The sequence below is a fragment of the Lathamus discolor genome, chromosome 7 (assembly GCF_037157495.1).
Source record: "Lathamus discolor isolate bLatDis1 chromosome 7, bLatDis1.hap1, whole genome shotgun sequence".
NCBI classification, from domain to species: domain Eukaryota; kingdom Metazoa; phylum Chordata; class Aves; order Psittaciformes; family Psittacidae; genus Lathamus; species Lathamus discolor.
In genome coordinates, this window is record NC_088890.1 from 22,665,891 (window position 1) to 22,690,997 (window position 25,107).

At 41.5% G+C, this 25,107-nt stretch overlaps 1 protein-coding gene across 3 annotated transcripts in view; it reads right to left on the reverse strand.

Moving 5' to 3' along the window:
• Positions 1–2,337: 2,337 nt before the first annotated feature.
• Positions 2,338–25,107, reverse strand: part of FAM120A (family with sequence similarity 120 member A) — a 55,126-nt gene continuing 32,356 nt past the window's right edge. Inside the window, exons 11-18 of one of the 3 annotated variants that reach the window (XM_065687707.1) lie at positions 21,125–21,374; positions 19,816–19,930; positions 15,424–15,633; positions 13,946–14,129; positions 12,894–13,031; positions 11,249–11,390; positions 6,971–7,067; positions 2,338–4,247 (exon numbers count right to left, since the gene is read on the reverse strand). In XM_065687707.1, coding sequence (XP_065543779.1) covers positions 3,936–4,247; positions 6,971–7,067; positions 11,249–11,390; positions 12,894–13,031; positions 13,946–14,129; positions 15,424–15,633; positions 19,816–19,930; positions 21,125–21,374 — 1,448 coding nt within the window. In that variant the 3' untranslated portion in view covers positions 2,338–3,935. The other 2 variants (XM_065687708.1, XM_065687709.1) reach the window with 2 other exon arrangements.

Consider the following 25,107-nt stretch of genomic DNA (forward strand, 5'->3'; position numbering starts at 1 on the left):
GCAGTGCTCAAGGCCAGGTTGGACACAGGGGCTTGGAGCAAGCTGCTCCAGTGGAAGGGGTCCCTGCCCGTGGCAGGGGATGGAGCTGGAGGAGCTTTGAGGTCCCTTCCAACCCAAACCAGGCCGGGATCCTGCGATCTGTTCTGTTCCAGAAGCCATAATCTTTCTTACCAGTTTTCACTTTAGAATCAAATCCGCTCAGGTCTCGCAGAGCCCTTTGGCCATTACAAACACCAGGCAGAGCCCGGCCCCCACCCTTGGGCACCTACTCCAGCCCCGGCACCCGCAGGGGTGTGCTTGGGCACCCGGACCTGCTGCACCGCGAGGAGCCGGCTTTGGCCTCCACGCTCGCTGTCTGAGGCCTGTCCCTGGGTCACTGGCAGGAAGCCTTCAACCACCCTGCTCCGCAGCATCCCGGCCCCTGCAGCGGATGGAGGGGACCACGATCAAAGCACAGCCCAGCAGCGGTGCTGGTGTCCAACAGCCGCTCACAGCATTGTGCTGGGAGAGGCCCGCGGCCTGTCCACACATGGGGGACGTGATCGTAAAACATGAACGATTTTAATTAACACATTAAAAAGGTCCGTGCACACAGTACACTACAGAACCTACTTACTGATGTACAGTCTCAGGTGTGAAAGGCATTCTTTGCAGGCCAGCCCAGGCAAAACCTGTCATTCCATACGATGACTCATCCCAGAAGCAGCGAAACTCTATGGAAAAGGACTAACGTTACTTCCAAATGCATCCTATTTCCTACAGGAAGCTGCTGAGGGCAGGAGAGAGGACAGGCAGCCCTGTGCTTGCTCCCAAAAGGTGCTCATTCACAGAACATCAGCCAGTGCCTGCCAGCTCCTGAGCAGCCCCCAGCACCCAACACTGCACCCACCAGGCCCCGGGCCACAAACACCAAACCTGGTGCTGGTTCTGGGTTTGACACCGACGTTGTCAGTCAGGGAACCACAGAGCTCTGGGACGTCCCCATGGCTGCTTCCACTGGCACTGACCACAGCCACAGGCTCGTCCTACCCCAGCCCAGCTCCTGCCCAGGAGCCGGGCTCAGCCTCTGGACCACAGCAGGGTTTAATGGGCCATGACGCAAACGCGTGCCCCAGGCCAGGCACACACATCACGCAAGCCAAACCTTTCCACTCTAGCTTCTGGAAAAGGTCAACACAGCACCTCCCATCCGGAGTGGTGCACTGGTTAACGTACATTCACATCCTTGTTTCAGTCACCCTTCTGTGCACCGTGCACCATTTAACTGCCATGTTAAAAATCCTCAGCACAGTTACACTGAAGAAAGAAGCCGTGACGCGACGCTCACACTGGTGAAACCTCCGGTGCACGTTTGTGCTCATACTTTCAGTTCCATCCCAGTGACCACATTACGCCACAGAGGTAACACTGCTAAGAACATAACTGGTGCCTTGCGCCTTCAACCACAACAAGAGGCTGGAGGATACTTCCAGATGAGGCAGGAAGGAACACATCTCACCCGCGTTCAACACTGAGATCCCCCCACAGCTGCCATGCCCCTGCATAACTGCTCACACCTCTGCAGCTCCTTTGACTGCAGGACAGAAAACAGCCCATCGCCATCATGTGGGGCTACACACCACATCCACCCTGAGAGTGTGGACATGGCAGCACCACTCCTGTAGATACAATGGGCAATCAATCCGCTCAGGGTGAGCCTGGTTCTAACAGGCACTAGAGCACAGATGAACATTAGGATAGAGAGCAGTCAGGAGAAGAATGCCCAGAGCAGAAGGTTCTCCTGATTATTAACCAAGTTGGATGGGGCTTGGAACAACCTGCTCTAGTGGAAAGTGTCCCTGCCCGTTGTGGGGTTGGAACTTAGATGAACTTTCAGGTCCCTTCCAACCCAACCATTCTGTGATTCTATTCCTTCATGTGTCAGTATGATCCGTGATGTAGAGGAAAATCCTGCACAACAGAATAACCTGTTCTCAGCCACAAGGAGCTCAGATATGGGCATCACCACTCACCCTGTATTTCAAACCCTTTTGAGCACCTGGGGTTGGTCTTTTACTTCTTTGAACAACCATCCCTTTTATTTCTGTCTTATTTGCACCTTATTCATCATCTCGCATCTGACCATGGACATCTGGAGTAGGTGCATAGAATGAAAAAGATCAAGTGCTGCTCCACCTGGTGCAGTACCCCTGTGGTGTGCAGAGGCCGGGGTCTCCTCCTCTGTCTTTGAGAGGACACCATGCAGGCTGCCAACTCAATCACTTTATTTGGGCATAGGAAAACTTTTATTTACAACATGTTAATTAAAAAAATAGTTGACAAAAAAGGCATACAGTATTTTATACTAAAAGAATAAAGATTTTTATTAAGCACTGTAAGTTGCATTCAATAGCCTTCAAATACACCACACCACAATCCATCTACAACCAATCAAACCCAACAGTAGTTCATTCTTGCACAATCCATGAGTTGGGGCAGAACTCCCTTCAACTTACATTAAGATACCTACTTAGCTCTTGCGGGTAGGGAATGGGGAATTACACCTCATTTCTGATCACTAATGTGTGATGAAGAGCATCAGGAGAATTATATGAAAACGAATATAAAGAAATGATTCTGATTTTGAAGTTACATTAAGTTTGGAAACACTAACAAAAACATCAAAATGATACAGGTATATTTGCTTATACTAAATCCTTGATGGGAAAGTTCTCAAGAACAAGCCATTTGTTTCCTGCTACAGAAGGGGGGTACTTTTTTTTTTTCTTTTTGAAGATCAAAGCTTTTTTTTTTTGTTTTTCACAGAATTTCATCTTTGCTAATATGAAGGCATAAAACAGCAACAGAGAACAGGGATGCATACAGCAGTGAGTACACAGGGAACGCTGATATCCAAACGGCTAGATAATCTTTTTTTTTTTTTTAAAGTTTTAGAATAAATGCAACAGAGGTCAATAATCACAAAATTTTAAGGTTAGAGCAAGATCAGTCAATGACTAAACATAGTTAACATCTTTTATAGGACTATTACTGATTATTAGCTTTTTTTGTTTTGCAAATGGGCACAGTACTTGTAAGAATGGAAGAAAGAGGACAATAACATGCATAATATTAACTACACACTTTAAAAATGATGAACCATGCAGAAGTTTAGCTCAAATAGTAGTACTAATGGTCTACGTCTGATTCAAAACCACATAGTTCATTGATCACGGATGCATGGTATTAGTCACAAAAAGTTTCAGAACACATTGTGTTTGTTTTGAAAGGTCATTTGCATCTTCTATGATTTCAAGTTTAGCTCCATTTAACTTGCTTGTAAAGTATGTATGATGTCTATTTAAAATCAGCAGACTGCAGTATTACGCTATAATTTTTCATTTCGATAGTTTGCACATTTTAACACAAAAGAACCACGTCAACGGTGATGAAATTTAAGAAAGAAAAAACTGTGGTTGTGCCTTTTTCCCCCCATAATCATGAAATCAAAGCCTTAAAGAAAGCTTTATTGTGACACAGTAATGCAAAATCAAATATAATGGCATACATATGGTGCCAAGTACTAAAAATTATATTTTAAGCTATATATACTTAAAGACTGCCAAAATTTGTTTTCTTTATATTTCAAAAAACAAAACTACAAGCTTTTGTCATAACCAGTTTAAACTTTATGTATACTTCATTTTAAGTGCGGGAGTCAAATGCTCTTCATTCTCTTCCTTTTTTTGTTTTATTGTAGCATTTTGACTACAACTGGTTAAAACTAAAAATGTGTTGTTTAAATCTCTGACATCAAAGAGGGATCCGAATTTCCAAAGTCCTCATTTTTCTCTTACGGAAAGGAAAAAATGTACGTAACTGTAGGCTCTCTTTCTTTCCAGATATTCCTAATCCTGACCCTTCCCAACATCCTTCACCCTCTATAAAAAATAAGTTTACTCTTCTTTTTTTAAGACAGTGGCCTCAAGAGTATCATCTTTATGGCAAACACTGTCTGCATTTAGTGCATTTAAGTGAGGATTTGTATTGCACATTTTAGAGTCATTACTCAAGGCACTTTCAGACTGATTGGAAGCCCTGATGTCTCCTGTATTCCCATTCATCTGGGAAGCTGGTTTTTCCTCATTCACAACTCCATTTTCAGCCAGGGATCCATCTGAAGACACAATTGAGGATTTAGATTCCTCTGATTTTGACTTAAGTTCTTTGGCTACTTCTTCTGCTGAAGCAGCATAAGGAGGTTTGCCCTATTTTTTAAAAAAAGAAGAAAATTACTGGAGAACCACTGCTGGAGATTCACAATCTGTTACAACGACACTAGCAATAGGCAGCATGCAGTGTGCACAGTCTCACAAGCCAATACCAGTATTATGGACTGCTGAAATAAGAAGAGGCATTCCAAATAAACAGCACAGCGCAGATGAGGAGGGAGCTTCAGTGTTTCTGAGTGCCCCCTGGCTGTGCCCCCAGATGCTCCTGTGGTAGAAAGCCCTTTCTAACTTGGATGCTGCAGTTATTTCCCAATGCAAGAGCTACATAAATGTCTGGAAACACCCAAACTGAGAATCAATATACAGCTTAACTCTGCTTCTTGGTTCATATACATTATAATTTAATGATATGATTACATGTTATGCAAATACAAACCAAAACTTTTTTCAGACATTCTTTAAAGTCCAGAAGTACCATGCAATATTATCTGTACTGGTCTATATGCTTCTGAGGTGAGGGAAGTGACTTCACATGAAAAGCATATAGTAGAATCTTACAAGACTGAGTATACCAATAAAAACCAGATTTATGCAGCATTAGAACATGTGTTTAGTTTTTAAATATCTGCAACAACAAATCTTAGCGTTCCAGAAACGTAACAGGCTTTAAAGAACACACCAAGATAAGTAGGTTGGGTTGCTCAGAAGCAACAAACTTATCTGTCACGCTGTTAACAAAGTCAAGTGCTAAGAAATGACTTAGAATATGGACATCTTATACACCTTAAACAATAGCAAGGTTTCATAGTGTACTCATCTTCATTTTTACCTACTAGAAACAGCACAGTTAGTACTTTCTTGAACTGCTGAATGATTCTGCAAGTGAGTAAGACCTAAGAACTGCATCAGGAGCACAACCCTTGTTACGCAGAAAACCACAAAAAATGCAGTAACATTGCATAGGTGTATGACTGGCATATGGAGGACAATGAATGCTCATCACATGTATGTAAATGAACTTCTTTCTGGGCTTTACTAAGATTTAGATTACATACATAGTTTTGTTTCTTTCCGGATCAAGAGTGAAAGGTCTCATCTCATGAAAAAGTAGCATCTCTTATGTCTGATAAAGACAAAAAGCTTATTTCTTTCAGATTCTCCAACCTTTCTTTGTACCTCATAATGAGTGTCAGCAAAGCCACCATGGGGAGGCTGCTGGTGTAGGTTCATGTGTGTGAATCTGGCCCCACAGAGGCACTTGGTCCCTAATGCCTGGCCTGTGTGAGAGTCAGGTGACTGCTGCCTATTAGTCTTAACTGGGTATCAAAATCTACTTGTTGTGTATTAAGTTTCCCAAGTCCTCCCTGCCACATGCATTTTAATTCACCTTTTTTCTCCTCCTGTAGAAAGAACATTACACTAGAGTATAGCGACTTGATGACTAAACTCCAGTGAGCTCAGGACCAGTCAACACAAAATGCCATTTTTCTTTCTTCTATCACAGGCACAATTTTAGACCCAGAGCCTTGTGATCACAAGTATCTACCATCCAAACTACCTATCATTAAAAATGTTAATACCCAAACTTCTTGACTGTCTGTTGAGACTGTATACCATCAACCTACAGGTACTATCCGAACTACATTTACATATGTGAACCTGTAGTAAACCCAGAATATTTGGGAGCTCCTATATTTCATAGGTTAAGGTACTTGGACTTAGATACTATATAATTTATGTAGTGGTTTCTCTTCTGTTTAAAGTAAAAGAAGTAAAGCTTCAAATACACAGGTACATTTGTAGATGTATATAATCTGCATACACAGAAAATTAACAAGGAAGAGAAGTATCTGAATTTTTACACTTAGAACGTAACAAGTTTTACTTTAAGTCAGTAGTTGCTTCTTTATCCAGTGGAGAACATTCCTTCTTTTACTGTCTGAATACCTGCAAACACTTCCCTCCTCTTATATCCTAATGTCTCTGTGACAAACTGCACATCCATATGATACTGTCAAAATGTCCACCTATTTACTACCCACTCATACATTGAGTACATTGGGACTTGCATCAACATTCAAAAATGCTCAGCAGCAGGAACAATGGAAAAGAGAGGAAAACATAACCCTGAAGTAATTGGCATTTAACACAAAACAGCAGTCTGCTTCAGCTGTATTTAAAGGATCTATGGAAAAGACAAAAACCATGATCCACAGAGGCTTCATACATTGTCACTGAAAATGAAACCATGTGCTTGTGGGGGCAAAGACTACTCTGTTACTTCCTAGGAGTCTAGAGTAAGTTCTTACATCTGGAGCCATGCAGCTGCAAAGACCTTTCTACCCCTAGTAATTCTTCTTCATGAGGCTGGACCATGGTCCCAGAATAAAAAAATAACGGGGAAGAGTGGGGGCAGGAAGAGCAATGGCTCATTTTTTTCACCTGTCTATTTCTCCCATTTTTCTAAATTCTCCTCCACTCCCAGGGCTGGTTAGAGCTGTGGAGGCACAGCTTTTGCATCAAAACACATTTTTCCATGTCTGTCTTTATAACCAAACTTAGCTTGTAACTGAGATGCAACACTAGCCTGTCCTCCATCACTGGTCATTCAGCTTACAGCTTCAACACGTAGGCAAGATCTTTGTCAGAAACACATTATCTTTTCAAGTTGTGCTTGTCAATATTAGCTGGTCTGGAAGTCCACACCATACAAGCCTGTAAACTAGAGTGTTCTGAAGTCAGGCACACGGCTTTATTACCTGAATTGCTCCCTGGCTTTTATAACCTCTCCCATAGTACCTTCCGCCTCTTCCAAAAGTTCTTATCACTGGAGTGGAAATAACTCCTCTAGGACGCCTGTAAGTCATAAGGAAAAGGAAGAAAGAAAAAGACACATCAGCTTTGTTTAAAACTAATTTAAATTTTATTTTGCTGGAAGATTTTTCCCCCCCTAGCTTTACTGTCTAGTGACTAACATTTAAAGCATCAATATGACTAATTCAGAATTACAGGATTCCACTGCTTGCAAGCCTATGAGACCTAACAAACCTTTTGCTTTTGTAGCAATGAAACTACTATTTCTATATTTCACTTCTAGAAAACAAATAAGTATTTTCCAGCTTTGCAGAAACATTCCCAAAGTGTCAAATTATCCTTACAGTGCTTTAGAAACAGAGCTCAAAATACTTTCACCTTAAAACCAGACATGAGCAATTTGAACCACTTATAAGGCCACTTCTCCCATTTAATAACACTTTCCAAGTATAAACATGCTAGACAGATGGAATCAGATACAAGAAAGGAGGGCAAAATACAAAACTGCTTCAGTTTTGATGGGAGAATATGAAATTATCCAAGAACCTGAGGGAAAAAATGAGGCTTCAGCCATATCTGACACATAGCAATTTATCAAGTTTGGATGCTTTCAAACAGAGGCTTCCAACCAGGACACATCAGGGGTTGGCTTTTTTATTTGATTCAATAAAGATTACATCAGATCACAACCACCTTTCACTCAACTAACACTATTTTAATGCCATCAATTGCAAACCCTCAAATTCCTTATCATTATGTCAAGGACTGCTTCTCATCCAGGATTATTTTTGTTTTCTCTCCTAGAAACACAAGATTCCTCTGTTTTGCTCCAAATCCTGTTGGCAGTTGCTCCTACTTCCTCTGCTGCTGTGCTGCCAAACCTAAGTTCTGCTGACCTGACCTAGCGGATCTCTGAGCCATACAAGTCCTTTCACACATGCTGGAAATTCCCACATTGAGCAACACAAAATTAAAGACTGGATTTAAAAGCAATGGCAAACAATAAAGAGAAGAGCTGAATCTTCTATGGGAGTAACTCTCACTGCATTCTTCCCGAAGATTGTAACAGGGCTTACCTATCCCATCTGCCATGTTTCTACAAGGTGAAAGTGTGCCCTTCAAGGAGCTGAGTAAGATTAAGATATTTCCAACTGAGAAGATCACACTAAATGAATTGATGGGTTGAAGCCAGTAGAAAGTGCCTGGGATAATTTTACACAGTAACAACAACATCCAAGCTCAGTGTTGCATGAGACAATGGTGTGAACAAGCCTGAGGAGATGCCCACTGCTAAACTAGACAAAACCCAAGACAGCAGTGTACAGGACCACGTGATAAACTGTTCCCTAGTAGTGCTCTTCACTAGGACACAGCATCTGCCAAGATGGCCCTAATATTTAGAATGCCTGTCTTTAGACAGGACATTAACATTAGTGTTTTCCTACTAGGTTTTATCTTCAGTATCAACTGACACAACAAAGAGATAAGCTGCCTGCAGTAGTTTCTCTCTCTTTGACAAATACAGTAAGTCTACATGCGAAGAAATTATGATTTGATGGAGAAAAGATCTGGCATTGACAGCTTTCCTATCTTTTTGAGCTGACAACTTGCACCCTAACCTAACTGGGTCCAAAGACAGTACCACCAACATATTTTCTCTAACTTGAAAGCTAATATTGGAGAATAGTATTTCTCTGTTGGAAAGGTACTTGCAGGAGCAGTAACTTGTATCTGACCGCTTCCTAGGTAAGGAGGGCTCTCAGTTTAGGACTTGTTAGTTCCTGGCTGCTGATGCTTTGCATATATTCATGTATTTGCTTCTTCAGAAAATGGAAGAACTGCTACTCTGTGGAGGAAGCCAACAGTATGTACAGATGTGAGCCAGCTCTGAGCCTGAAGGTGTCTCCAGCTCATCACTCAGCGTGCCTCAGTCAGACACCAGCCTGAGCATTGTAAATTACCCATTTTCCACAAACACTACCACAGCCAATGCATTTCACTGGAGAGAGGCAGCTCTGTAGTAAGGCAGATTCTTCTGTTCATGCATCTTCATGAAAAACAGAAGTTATCAGCACACACTAACCTAAATTGTAAAAAAAAAAGTTATTTCTTCCACTGAAACTGAGTAGTAAGATTACAACGCCCAAAGGAGCCTGGTGCCTCATCACACACCTCAGCTTATGCCCCTGCTCTCCTGCTGCGGCTCTGGAAAAGCAGAGGTGTCCCATGGACCAGCATGGCCAGCTTACAGCTGTCTGAAGCATCTAAACTAACACTAGATGTTTATGTTATGGCAGCTGAATTTCATTCTAAGAATAAAATATTCCTACCTAAATTTGCTCCCCTCAGAGTGTCAGCTCTGCTCTTACACCAATACTTTTTGCTGCTGATGAACCTCTTCAGTCTTTGTTCCTGCTGTTCTTGCCTCTCCCCTTCCCCACACCAGCAGCTCTCGCTTCTTCCCATGATCCCATTCTCCCAGAGCTTAACATCCAAGCGTTTCTTCCCTCAGTCCAACCAGACAGGTATTCCAACAGCTCTTTTGACTTGAGCTTTATAGAGCACATTTGATTAAATTAATGGATAGAGAGGAATTCATACTGCTCAGACTTATATATGCTGCTTCCTAGCTTAAGATGGCATAAATAAACCTACTTTATTCCTTTAATATCTTTAAAGACAGACATAATGTATAAATCACATTACTTTGGGATGGTCTTCTCCAATATAAATAACCTTAATTAAAGACGGTAAGACAGCTCTGTAAGGCACGGAACAATTACGCCTATGGAAAAAATATAAAAGTAAAGGACTAAATATGTTTATAATAAAGTATTTGTTTTTCAGAAGTATTGTGTACCTGTAATTTCAGCTGTAGTGAAATCAAGTGGAAGAGCTGAAGAAATAAAATATTCTTTTAAGCCCATCTACCATCATGACTGTAGCAGAGAACTATTAAACCTTGAAATGTCCTTCAGGTGTTTTCTGCTGCACAGGAGAATTACATAATGAAGTCCTTAAAAATGTTCAGAATAAATCTTAATAAATGATCTACCAGGAGAAAGAAAGTAATGGAGTGCTATGACAGTTTTGATGGGGTATAATGTATTTATTGATTTCATGTAAGAGAAACCTCCCAAGTAATTTCCTCATAGAATAGTTTGGGTTGGAAAGGACCTTAGGATCACCAAGATCCAACCTCCCAGCCACGGGCAGGGACACCTCACACTAAACCATCCCACACAAGGCTCTGTCCAACCTGGCCTTGAACACCACCAGGGATGAAGCATTCACAACCTCCCTGGGCAACCCATTCCAGTGCCTCACCACACTTACAGTAAAGAACTTCTTTCTTATATCCAATCTAAACTTCACCTGTTTAAGTTTTAACCCATTACTCCCTGTCCTATCACTACAGACCCTAATGAAAAGTCCTTCCCAGCATCCTTCAGATACTGGAAGGCTGCTATGAGGTCTCCACGCAGCCTTCTTTTCTCCAGGCTGAACAGCCCCAACTTTCTCAGCCTGTCTTCTTACGGGAGGTGCCCCAGCCTTTGATCACCCTCATAGCCTCCTCTGGACTTGTTCCAGCAGTTCCATGTCCTTTTTATGTTGAGGACACCAGAACTGCACACAATGCTCCAGGTGAGGTCTCACAAGAGCAGAGTAGAGGGGCAGGATCACCTCCTTCGCCCTGCTGGTCACGCTCCTTTGGATGCAGCCCAGGATACGGTTGGCTTTCTGGGCTGCGAGCGCACACTGAAGCCGGCTCATGTTAAGTTTCTCATCAACCAACACCCCCAAGTCTTTCTCCACAGGCCTGCTCTGAATCTCTTCTCCACCTAACCTGTAGCTGTGCCTGGGATTGCCCTGACCCAGGTGTAGGACCTTGCACTTGGCTTGGTTGAACTTTGTAAGGCTGGGACGAGCCCACCTCACAAGCACAATCTAGTGTGTGTGTACCTATCTATATATGTCTATACGTATACATCAGAGTATGAATTTTATTTGCACACAAAAATGCTTATACTCATCTGAATAATTCATGAAAAAACATCTTAAAAGTGATGTAAATGATTTTCTTGAATATTCTGTGGGTACAATTTGCCTAATGTGGTCTAAAATGTGTTGCATGTGATTTTGAATGCCCCCAACTTTTCCCTGTTTTATTTCCCCCACCCCGCTCATACAGTGAGATCTGGAAGGTAAAAGACTGCACTTACCCTCTGGCTGGTCCTCCCACAGAAACAACCTGCAGAGGAAATGGCCCTCTACCCCCTCGTCCACGTCTGCTTCCAGCCCAGTGGCCGACCACAGTGCCGGCAATTTCAAGTTTCCCTCCCTGAGAAGGAATAGGTTGGACTCCTGCACATAAAAGCAAAACCAAACCTTGATCTTCACAATCATAACTTTAAAGTTAGGAATGAATGTAAAACTGCTTTGCCCAGATTTTATCTCTTGTACAGTTTCTTCTGTTGAAACTGGGAGATAAATACTCATTTTATGGTCTTTCAAAAGTAATACAACTCCAGGAGTCTTTCTTTTCCCCCCTTCATAAAAAGAGATATTAATTCTGAAAAGAAGTGATCTTACACTTCAGTTTCAGTAATTAAAAGTGTACATTAGATAAGCATTAAGGAACTGAAGTGAAATTTTATGAGCTATCTGAAGATTACTCCTTTCCTGCACTCCTAATGAAGAAGTAACTTTTGCAGGTTTAAAGGCATTTTTTAGTGAATACCAAGTATCAGCATAAGATATGCAGATTATAATGGCTAGAAACAACTTACTAGGCAGAATTATCTGTACTAAGTTGTTATGAAAATACAGCATTTAAACTATCTGGGTGTAAAAGGTAGGTTCATCCTACCCCTACCACAAAAGCAACTGTCTAAAATACAAATGTATCTTCTAGTCAAGCTGCTCGTATCTTCATACCAGTGTTTTGACCTTAAAAGTCAACTCTAGGGCATGAAATGTAGTTCAAGAAATTCAGGTAAATGCAACTGAGCCAGATGTTACTGGTAAGACCATCAGCACTGAAAGGGTTACAAAACAGTGTCTATGCAGCCATGATTAGTCATCAAACGTTAATACGCTGGGAACTAAGCTACTGGTTAAACTCAAAAAGGTTTGTATTGCCCTGGACAAGTCTTTCAACTTCAGATGCACATTGTCTACAGGAAAGTTATTCACACAATTAAGCGTTAGAGGTATGACCGCTCTAAGGATAAAAGCTCAGAGGCCAGAAGGAAACAGCTGAACGGATGGAAAAGTTTTACCCTATTTCAGGACTGGAATGCTAGAATTAACAGGTTTCCACTGTCTCACCTTGTACAGGAGACAAGAAATGGGTATAGAGGCAAGTAAGCGAATCTCACACCCGTGTCCATGCTGACACTGATGGCAGAACAGTGTCAGGCTCAGCAGTAACAGTACAGTCACTCGTTTCTACTTTGGGTTGTTTTTGCAAAGAGCTCAACTGCCCCCAGTTTTAGAAAGTAACTGGTGAATGGCTGGACTTGATTTTAAAGGTCTTTTCCAACCTAGTTGATTCTATGATGATACAGTCAAGCAAAGTTCAGCTGATGACCGATCTCACCCTCAAGACATAGGGTCCTGGTGAGTTTTGCAGCTACCCTGTGCTGGGAGGAGGGTTTCTAGGCATGGGAGAGGCTGGTGCTGAGGGGATTTGCGGCAGGGACCTGGGAGAGCAGAGTGGACAGCAGCCCGGGCAGATTCTAGAGGGACAGCTGAGAGTTAGGGAGGAAGGGAGACCAGCAGTCAGTAGGAAAGCCTCAGAGCAAACTGTAAAGTGAAGGAAGCTGTTGCCAGAAGCTCTAAGAAAAGGGTTTTGGGTATAATTACCGCCCTGAAACTTGCTAGTCCTGTTGCTGTCATTGCCAGAGAAGGCTCCGGAGTGTCCTGCCGCTGTTGCCACCCGGAAGGCCCGGTAAGCGCCTGTGGCTACTGTTTCCCCATAAGGGCCTCCAAAGCCATAGACTCCTGTTAGACCCAGGGTAAAGAAAGACAGGGGAAAATCTGTGAGGGGGCAAAGGCATCCGGGAAGGCCATGAGCAGAGACGCTGCTGCCTCCTTCCACCCTTCTGGAGTCAGCGGGGAGGGCTGCGTGCCTGCGGGTGATGCTGCATGAGAGCAAGCCCAGGGAGCCCTGGCCAAAGGTGTCCTGCTGCCCTAGCGAGCACGGGGTCTCTTATGCAAAGACCAGGCCTTCAATCTGGGTTTGGAATGGGAATACTGACTTCTATGGCATAATACGCACTGTAAAGGCTTGCAACAATTTTTTGGTGATGAGGTCTGATGGCTACAGTTGCGGCACCCCAAGCATGCCTTACTCCGAACGTCCAGTATCAATTCACCTATGGGCCTCAGTACCAGGGAGATTTTGAGAAAGGGAATGATTCTAGAAACAGCCTGGAATGGTTGTATCAGCATTTACACTCAAGGGTGCCAACTGTAGCAAAATGCAGAGGGGTGGGGAGGAGGAAAGGTTGTCATCAACCCTATTAAACAGTATCCATGAATTTAGGCATTCTTAATATTTATAAATGTAGACATTTTGAAGCAACATACAGTGCAAATAAGAACCTTTTCATATCATCCAGTGTTGATCCATTTCTCTTTTTTCCATTTTATGCAACAGGGGTAAAAATATTTTGATCTGGCAGAGTTACTAAAAATCCTGATGGAAATACTCAGCAATACAAAACATCCCATATTACTAGGCTATGGCTAATAAAAGTAACAACAAAATACAGTGATTGGCACGTGACAACACACACCAACCACCTGCTTTTATGTATTTTTCCTATGAAATTGAACAGGCAAATCAGTTTCTAGTTTTGGGAATGTGAAAGGCAAGGTAATGCTTCACACCCACTTCGCTGTCAATCACTTACCAGCAAAGCCTCTCCCCCTGCCCTGAGGTGGTGGGACTGGCCCAAAGTGTCGAGGATACATAGAAGCTGGATAGAAAGGCATGGCAGGTGGAGGTGGGAAAGGGAGAGGATGGTTCTGCCTGGAGAAATTTAATCCTTCTAGGATGCTCTGACGCATCTTTTCAACCTTGGCTGCCTGCTCAGCCTAGGAATAAAGAGGTCACAAAGAGATATTAAAATTCTTATTTCAGTTGTACAAAGCTATATTTACATAATAAATTCAAAGAAGAAAGTAAAATAACGGAAGAGTAGGTAACTACTGCTAACAGCTTCCACAAAGCTAGCTAGAAAATGACAATAATCTGTCTTGCATACCCACTAATATTTCAATGATTTTCAAACTGTTCATAAGAAAATCTTCATGTATTTGTACTGAGTCTAAATACAGAGACTGTTCAGAGGTCAGTAACACAGGAACAGTTTACAATGTTAAAAAGGGGTTTCCAAAAAGGAATGGAGAAAATTCTGTGTATAGTCTCCTAAAAACTTAATTCAGCCCTTTAAGCAGAACAATCATCATAAACCTGGAATGTCAAACCGGTCTTTGTGAACAGGCTGAAGTACACCTGGAGGCTGACAAGCCTGTGAAGGGCCACAGCCATTATCGATATCTCATCTATGATCACTTTGAGTTAGAAACAAGAAAGAACTCTGTTAAGATTTCATACCTCCCAAAAAGTAAAATAGATAAAAAATATCTAGGTAATTCAGTAAACTGTTGTTTTTTTTATCAGTTTCCCGGTTCTACAGTTAGGTACAACTTTGCATGATTAGGATTCAACAAAGAACTAATTCATTTGTATTTTAAGGTGGTCATAAGAAATGTGAAAAGGGGACCATAAGAATAACTTCACACTCTGTAAAGTAAGTTAGGAATCACAAATCTCCTTTCACTGTAAAACCAGTGCAGTTTAGTTCTTTGTGACAGTCTTGCTGGCTTGACCCAGAAAGACAGTGCTTAAACAAATGAGCAGAGAGTTGGCAGCTCGTGGTTCATTACATCACAATTGCATTCAACTTTTTCAGTCTCCAGAGAGGAAATCATGAAATTAAAGTTTATGTCAGTTTACTTTTTCTAAATCTACCAAAATACCATCTCAATCATCTACAGGAGATAGGAGAAGAGTAAACAACAGAGCTGAAAAATACCTATTAGCCATTCACCTCCTATTTCTCTTTTAAAAGAGAAGTTTGAGATGGTGTTTAACACCTATTTCACTTTTAAAAGAGAAATAGGTGTTAACTGCTGAAAGCCAGGTTGAATGCGGCTTGGAGCAACTTGGTCTACTGGGATAAGCTTTAAGGTCCCTTCCCACACAAACCGGTCTGGGATTCTAAGAAGAGCACAGATGATACATGAAGCAATGGCATACCAACCACATCTAACACTTCTGAAAATGTGACACACTTGATACCATCATGCTTCTGAATGTACTCACCTGACCATCACAGAGGTCAATGAGCGGAACTTTCTCCCGGCTTGCTTTGATGAGCTTGGTCTGGAATAATTTTCCATCAAAATACATCCACGGACAGCAGTGCTCCCATGGAATTGGCTGTCCACAAGCATCGTTTGCAAAAAGTGCCATATCGACCCCACTCATAAATAGAGCAGACAGCTGAATTCCTCGTGGGTCGAGATTCTCAATCTGCTCAAAGAATGTAGTAAGATCATAGTGAGATGGATTTAGAGTTATTCCAACAGTTACATTATTTTCAAAACTCTTGAAAACAGAGGGATTTTAAAAGGTCCTCTGACCTTTTCACATGTAATTACCAATTGGACTAGAGGAATGTACCAGAATCTATTGCCTGTACATGCACAACTGCAATGCTCAGAGAGGCTGGTATTCCCGTCTGTCTACTCAGTGTGAGAAAAACCCAAATGCCTCTATTTTCTAAAAAAAAAAAAAAAAAAAAAAAAAACCAACAAAAAAACAAAACAAAAAAATCCCCACAAAACCAAAAAACCACAAAAACCCCAAACAAACATAAAAACACACAAAATAAACAAAAACAAAACCCCACCAAACCCGAAAGACAACCCACAGAAAATAATTTCTAATATTTTAATGCTTTAATAAATTCATTACAAGAAGTCAGTGAAAAGTTTTTGATTAGATACTCATGTTTCATTTCTGGCCTGTGGCGTCTAACCCATGCAAGAAACATACTTTAGCTGCATTAAGATCATTGATCAATCTGCAGTACAGAGTTTTCCACACAATTCCAAAGCATGTTGTAGCACGGAAAAGCTTCAAAGACACTTACAGGAAAACAGCAGTAGAAAATGTCATTAAAAATATATATTGCAAATAACATTGTGCTTATGAGATTTTCTGCAGAAAGCTTCAGGAATGAGCTCAATGCTTGCATTCCATTTTTCTTCCCATGTAGGCTAGTTCCAAGTCCATTATAACGGATTTTCTATTACCTTCATTCAAGATTTGACATCTCTCATTAATGAAGTAATTTCCATGCATACAACAGCTTTATTTAAGATGCGGGGTAGATATACAAAGGTAGAATTAAACAGTAATAGCTGGTGGTGGAAGCAAAAAGGATTTGCTTGCAGCAAATATATTTTTAGCTCTGGCATAAGAAAATATCACTACTGGTGTCCTCTAAAATACTCCTGAAAATATCAGCCCTTTCTTGGGAACATTTTCAAGACCTTGGTATTAAATTTTAAAGTTAAACTATGTTACCTCCCATATGCATAAGCAACCCTTAAGATCCGTAAGGCTATCCAGACAGATTTGCAGATATGCAGCTGGGTTCAAACTCAGCTGCTCTTTCTGTCTGACTTCAACAATAAAAAGCAGCAGCAGGTGCTTCATATGAAGACAGTAACAACATTGCATGAAACACTGCATCTTTCAAGCTAACCAACATATATTATGGGAATGATCCATATGACTTTTTACGTAGGATTTAAAAATAAAACTTGCAGAACAGTTTCTATTAAACAAGAACCCAGTGTGTGCTGTTTATCACTTGCTTTGTCTCTGACCTTCATTTTGTGTTGGAATGAAAGAAGTATTTTCTCTGGGAATTCCTTTCTCAGATCTCTAAACAATGTTCACAGTGGGGTTTCCTCCTCTGCATCATAACTTAAGACAGGTGATACTTTGATAACTCTGGATAACCTCTGCCATATCTCCACCCCTGGATGATATTTGTTGTGTTGTGAATATGGACACTGAAGACTCAGTGGTTGATACACTACTGTTCTTTGATGCATCCTACAAAAGCCTTGCATACAAATGTCGTATGAATTTCCACCTATACCCACAGGTACAACTACTCAACTTCAGGAAGGCTTGGAGTCTTGAAGCATGCTCTCATGGCTCCCTTCAGACTTTGCAAGGCTCTTTGCTATATTCCACTAAGTTCAATGTTTGTTACCTCAGATCAGCTACGTACATTTCTTCTGAACATACACGGTAACTCATTTCTTTGGCAGATGTTGGCCACATGCTTTCAAGAAGACAAAGTACTGCTCTCCATCAAACAACGATAATCATCTTTGGATCAGGATCTCTGGGGTTCTGAAAGACCCAGTAAGCACACAGGGCTTCCAGCACCTATGTCTAGTAAATACCTTGAAAAGCAGTTCCAGCAAACACCTGAATAATTCTCTTGATGGACAGGATCTACATTTAGGCTGGTTTTAAGGAATAAGCCCCAATGAGTCCTTAAAAATGCTGTTTTCAGGAGCCTAATAGGCTTCTAATCCATGTCAACAGCCACGCAGTCCTAAGTGCTGAAGCAAACAAGCAATGGCGCATGAACTCATCAGGTGTTCATTACAGCTGTCTATCCTGTGTTTCTTCACATCTTTCTCAGCAATGAGGGAGAGGCCAAATAAATGTCTTCCTGTTGGGTTTTATTTATTATTTTTACTGTTGACATTCATTCTTTTGTATATGGAATGAGGATTTTGTTCTGCTAGCTCTGCCATTACAGTTGCTAACACGTGAATTCTCTCCTTGTTGTATGAAAGATTAAGATTCTAAAGTGGATTCAGCTGTTTTCTTTCCCTTACATTTATTAGTACTTCTATGGCTAAGTGCTGGGTTTCCATGAGCAGACAGATTTGGTTTACAGGTTTAGAAGAAACCTGGAGAGGGACTTTGGACAAGGGCCTATAGGGACAGGACAAGGGGAATGGCTTTAACCTGCCAGAGGGAAGACTGAGATGAGCTCTTAGGCAGAAGCTCTTCCCTGTGAGGATGCTGAGGCGCTGGCACAGGGGTGTCCAACCTGGCAGCATCCCAGGCCAGGCTGGACAGGGATTGGAGCAAGCTGCTCTAGTGGAAGGTGTCCCTGCCCATGGCAGGGGTTGGAGCTGGATGAGCTTTAAGGTCCCTTCCAACCCAAACCATTCCATCATTCTATGATTTATAGATAGATGTTTTATAGATAGAACCTTGCCAAGATGCTATATGCACCCTAGATTGTGCTCATCACTCACAGAAGAGAAATAGTCACTTGCTGGCTTTGAGAATGCTCTTACAAATGTGGTATCAGTGGCAAAATATTCCTTAGAAAAGCCTAATAGCTGAAATCTGTGCAAGCTTCATCACAGTTTCCCACTGCTTTTGCCTGTGCCCCTCTGCAGTGTGCAACCATGAATATAAACAAACTTGGGAAACCGGTATCTGCTCCTCGCTGATCTAAGGACAGCATGTATCCAGGCACTGCCTGGAGCAGACCTTCCTGACTTGAATCCAATCTGAAATGCACTTTGACCTGAAAGCCAATCTGAAATGACTTCTTCAACATGCGGCTGCCTGATGAAGGTGCAATCAGCATCTCACCATGTTGATCATCAAAGCAGGCAGAAGATGCATCACTTCCTGTTGTGCATTTCCTATACATCCTAATACATCCCACAGCTTCCACATATCAAATTCATTATCTGGTTTAATATCCATTATGTGGAAAAAAGTATCTAAAATTATTTCCACTCCGAGAAATGTTTGATTAAATAGAAAAGATGGACTAAGCTCTACCATTTTATTCAGAGAACTTCATAGTAGGTTCTGAACAAATTCCAAAAAGCAAACAAGGTAAAAACAAAAACCAAATCACATATACTTTAGCTCAAAGGCTAGTGGAGGAAATTTCACTGTAAGCATATGAAGGCTGAATGGAGAAATACCCCAGAGTAAGATGCTGCTGCACAGATTGACAGGCATTCTGCATTTGCAATAAGGATACCACACTACACAACTCTCTTGATTACCTAGCAGTATTCACTTCAGGTAATACTATTGTATTAGAAGTAGCAGAAACTTTGACATCTTAACTTTTAAAGCCCTCAAAATAATTCTTTCTATGATTCTGTGAGTATTAATAAACCATCTGCCTTTTTTTCTCTCCTGCATTTTTCAACTGAAGATCATGCAAGTCTCTCTCCATTTCTACACTTCAATGCAAAAATCTTTTGAATGCTGAATCGTGAAAAATGACCCAGGTTAGTATTTATAAAAAGCCACACAAGGAAGAAATCTTTTCTCTTTCTTTTGTTTTTAATCTTTTCAATGAAAGCACATTTGTTTCCAGCTTCCAAGAGCGAATTACTTAAGGAATTGCGAGAAAAGGTTTTGCAGTATAGAGTATGTTTAAGGTTTTAGTTACTTATCCAAGCAGTGAAATAGAACCAATTATCAATCTCTGCAACACTTTAAAATACTAAGATTAATATTTTGGAAAGTATAGGTAATTACGCAAGGCTTTTAGCAAGACAGTCATATACACATCACCCACTAGAGTTAACATCATGGATCAGTTGGGAAGAAATCTCTTATATAGTGCAGAATTACCTTGAGTTCCTGAAGCTGGTCAGGTTCGTAGAGCTTTGGAGACAATGCTTGGGCAAGAAAAGCATCAAGTTCCTGGCGACGAAGTATACGCACCCCCGGCCATTGTACCATATACCTACAGAGGAAGCCCAGAATTACTCAGAAGCTTCCTTTAACAGGATCAGAAATCATGAGAATGCAACAATAAAACATCTTTCTTGCTGTCTAGACTTGAACAGTTCAAAAGACCTGAACACTAAATAGATCTGAAGTTTGAATTTGTTTAAATTCATATGGAACAGCTATTGGCTGTGGATCGGTTTGCAAACCCAGCTTCTGGGGGAGGAAGGGAAGGACAGGCCACCAAAACAGAATTTAAAACATAAGTGGATTCTAAGAATAAAGTTATAGAAAGATTGATGGTCTTTATAAACCCAACAATTTATATATGCCACATGTCACAGGAGAGAAACATGCTGTGCAAATGAAATGAGGTGCTCTGCTTTAAAATACCCATTAGACTATTTTGGTATCCTTTCCATTCTATAAGGAGAAAAGGATTTTTAGTGCTCAAAAGGCAAAACAAAATTCTACAGAACTGAAGACATATGTATTTATCATTTTCGAAAAATGGCGTGAAGTTTTTCCATGTGCAACATGCTAAACTTAGATTCTGCCTGATTTATAAGCTAGTTGTACTGAAATAATAATCCCTTTCCAAAAAGGTAAGCATTTCTCAATGCCTCAGTCTATTTTCTATCTGAGAATCAAAGAGTATTTTGGACCTTGTGACTTTCCCTTTGAAAAGCTGAACTATAGAATTAATACTTCAACTGTTGCTTATCATCATCTCAAGTAGAGGAACAATTCTAACAGTGAATCCAACACACCATAGGCAAAGTACCATTCCTGTGAACTTGGCATCTGGATAAACTGCTAGGCAGCTGTTCTCCAATAAGTCTGTTCTCTAAGAACTCTCTCTTTGGCTTTACAACTTCACCAATGCAGCCTCGGAGACTCCAAATGTTATTTTTTTAGTAGGCTGAAGCCTAGAGTAAGGGTAAACTACTACAAATGTTACAGGGGCCTCTTTGCAACCCAGAGTTTTTTCCCTCCTCCCTTCAGTCCTCTAGAGACTGAAACAGCAAACATTGAGCACACAACATGCTTTAAAGACTCACAGCAGCAACGCTCTAAAACCAAAGCAAACCTCTTTTCCGACTGATGTTGCAATTATGAATACTTTCTATATTCATGGTTTAATACAAAATTAAACAGGTCAGAGAGATGACCCTTCCTGCATTCTGCTTTACCTTAATGTAACACTGACCTTAGTACACAACAGAGCACCATAAGATGAGTGGGCACATTAGTTGGATTGAGCATTGCTGGTGTATCTGATCTCATACAGGCCAAAAACGCCCTCATTCTTCGGTTCTTGTCTTCCACTGCTTTTCCCAGCCACAGCTTCTTCAGGTTAGGACAGGTCCATTCCCTGAATGCGAGTGCTTCCACCAGCTCAGGGGTCTGAGGAGATTTTCCTTTGTAAGCAGCCCATTCTTTAATTATCACTGGTGAAACTGCAAAGTGGCAACAGTGGAAAGAAAACATTCGTGTTAAAAAGCATCATTTGTACAACTTTGTACAGAAGAAATTTCCATCCAAAAAGCATCACTTGGAAACTTCAATGCACACCAATATTCTGTATTACATGTACTACGTTGCCAAAATGGTAATTCAAACTCTGCATGGACCATCTCTCAACAGCGAGCACTTCAAAATTCACTATGTGCAGCCAGCTGCACACTAGGAATGGTACATTAATATTTTCGTACATACAACATAAAGGAACTACATCTATTTTTCTAAAACAAGCAGCAAAATTTGAAAATGCAATTTCCCCTGACAATATCTGTGTCATCGATCAAAACCCTACAGTGATAAATTAAAAGAATACATAAATAAAAATATATTGTTGGACAGGGCTTGGAGCAAGCTGCTCTAGTGGAAGCTGTTCCTGCCCGTGGCAGGGGGCTGGAACTGGATGAGCTTTAAGGTCCCTTCCAACACAAACCAGCCTGGGATTCTGTTTTCTGTGAAGCAGTCAGTATTTTTGTGTCTCCTCAGCTCCCTTTCAGCCACACCAACAACTCCTCAACTCTCGAATGCTGCTACATCACCTCCTTTCTTATGTGTGGAGGCAACAGAAACGGAACACAGGCTTAGAAAGAAAAAAAAAAAAAAGAAAAGCCAAGACTGCAAAATGATCCCTTTGGCCTTGGAGTGACCCCAACTTTGACCAGCTCAGAATTTGTCTGCACCCTTCTTAACTCAGAGCCCAGTTATGTGGTGTGGAAAGATTCAAGCAGCTTGTTAGTGAAGCCTCAGGTTACAGCCCAGAGAGAGCCACTGCAGGAGCACAGACCTGCTCCTGCTGCTCGAAAGGCCCCTGCCATGGACCGAGTGGCTGGTGCCAGGACAGCCCTTACACAGCTCCCTCCAGCAACCACACCTCGGCTTTACAAGTCATTTCACAGTTAGGAGCAGGCAAACCATGGCACAGATGATGGTCAGGATTACAGAAGAACATCCAGAACATCCCAAAGCACTCACGCTTTTCTGGAACAAAACTAGCCTAGCATTATAAGTACATTTCCTATAGCTCAGGGTAAGTTTTATGAAGATAACATGCAGCAATGAAATAAATATTCTGATATATTTAGTGGGTAGCCTCACTACAAAATCATGTTCTATTCTGGTTGCTACCAGTCTTTGTATGCCACCAAGCCATAGAAGACAGGCTTCACCAGCCAGCAGTGCTGCTTTGGCAGCTGCGCAGTTCATCACACCATTTTTCACCTCTTGCTCAGGCCTGGGACAACAAGCATAAACAATGGAAGGATGGATTCTTTGTCAGCTTTCAAAGACTCGTTTAATTGCTTTAGGTCTTAAAAGCAAAAGACACTTTTGGACCAAAACTTGTCAGCTCTCTCAGGAAACAGATGGAAAACACAGTGCAGAACAGTTTCATCTGTTCGCAGTAAAGAAACCCCAACCCCTTGACAATGGACATGAAATAGCTGTTCGTGTTCTGGCGTTCTTTTTTCTTTCCTTCAACCCCATTTGACAATGCAGGTGATACTGAGGCCCCCCCAGAGGCAAGCAGATGCAAACTCCACATGCACACCACATTTAAGCCCTCTCAGATAACCAACTCCTCTTCTAAGCTCCTGCAGCAGCAAAAGACAACATTACACTGAGCTGTACCCAACACAAAGGTTTCACTGTTGTTTCTTTCACATAGCTCAACGTAAGGACCTCAAGCATATAAGAAGGGAATATTTTCTGTCTCTCTTTTCTATCTGCAATCCCATGTTTCCACATTCAAGCCTGGTTCAAAGTTTTTAACCTAAGGATAACAACTCCCATGACCAACCATGTTCAGGATGCAGGAAGACACCTCAGTCTGCTCTCAAAACGTACCCTCTTCAATAACATGCTACCTGCAGAGGCCACACTGGAGATCCACCCTGGTCTCAAAAGTTCTGTGAAGTAATGGTTATTATGGGCCAGGTAACCATGCTTCTTGCAGAACAGTTTTATATGAAGGTCTCCAGTAGACTGGCAGAGAGTGCCCTCTCCAAATGCTGGGGATGAGGAACTACAGCTGTACTTGACAAGTAACTGTAGCACTGCTCACCTAAATTTAGCAGATGAGCAGATTTAACATAGCAGATGAATCCAGGACTTGTCCATATCCATGGATTTCTTCAGGGTTTCTTACACCTTTGACAACACTGTACTGGGACTGCTGCCAAACACATCTCTTCCTCAGCTGCTGAGGATCTCTGTCCTCAGAGGAAAGCTTTTTGTTTTCCCTCCAGGACTTCCATTTGGAATAAGCAATGTCTACCCTGAAGACTACAATGAACACTCCGATCAGAGTGCATGCAGACACAACATCACAATGTAATTATACTGCATTTTATAATTCCTCCTATAATTTTATAATTTTAAATTCCTCCTGCTGCTGATCAGATGTGAATACTCAACACAGCCTAAACAACTGCTCTGAACATTACCCTTATGACATCTTTAGGTCAACCCAAGTACGAAGGGTCAGCATCAATGTGTAGCAGAGTAATAACCTTCTTGATGCATGTGTGAATGCTGTTACAGGCTCCACAGCCATTAGCAACAGCATCCCGCATGCTGAAGCTGTCTGTTAGAGCCCTTGTGGCTAACTGCACCTCAGGTGGTTTTGGTATTCTCTTGGCATTTTTTCATGCACTGAACACAAGGCGTCAGGTACCCAGTACCTCTAGAAGATGAGCTAGCTAATGCAGATTAACCAAGGCTCATTTTTAACCTTGTAATCTTAACAGACAGCACAGCCTGAGCTAAGCTTGACTCTGCAGCAGGGCTACTGCCCAAAAGATACAGCTTTCTTTTTGGCAGAGCTGAATACACCCTTGATGGAGAAGAGCTCATCACAAGGTGGCTAGGCTTCAAACAACACACCTCTGGATCCGACCAGGAGTCATGACAGCTTGAACAAGTGTGCATTTTCCCACAGAGTGGAAAGGGCAGATGGTTTCAGCTGCACATATGTATTTACCACAACATGGGAAATAGACTTGTTTCAGAGCTTCAAAAGAAGAGCAAGTCACAGACGTGGTTTCCCTCTCCTCAGAAGGAAGGACAGTGCAGCCAATACTGTCCTTGGCAGCAAAAGCACAATCAAGAAGTTTGTGATTCAGCTCTTCATATGCTCTAGGAGCAGACATGAGGACATGAACAGCAAAGGCATTAGTTAGCAGACATTATCATTGAAGAACTTGCTGAGTACTTCTTCCAACATATCTGTTGTTTTCCATTGGCTTTTCCACTACATAAAAAATAATAATGATCTAAAAGACATGAATTCACCCATTTTATGAAAGATTCATTATCCTGCTATGTATTTAATAGTAATACTCATGTCAGTTTATTATGTAGTTTTCACAGCCTATTGCATACAATATACTTGCAAATTACACATGCACAATTATTATGTTGCCAATGCTGTGGTGTGCAGAACAAAGATGGCAGGGGTTTAGATACTAATATATTCATTCCCTTTCTACATAGACCTTAGGGGCAATGTAAATTTCTGTAGAAATTAATTTCTTAATTCTCTTAACATCTCTCAATTCTTCAGTTTTCTCTTGTTTTCATTACTGTGCTTCAGAACTTGGTCATTTTAGAGAGCAGCAGAAAAAAAAAAATCAAATCAAGACACCGAAGGAGAGTAAGCACCACTTGTTCACTACA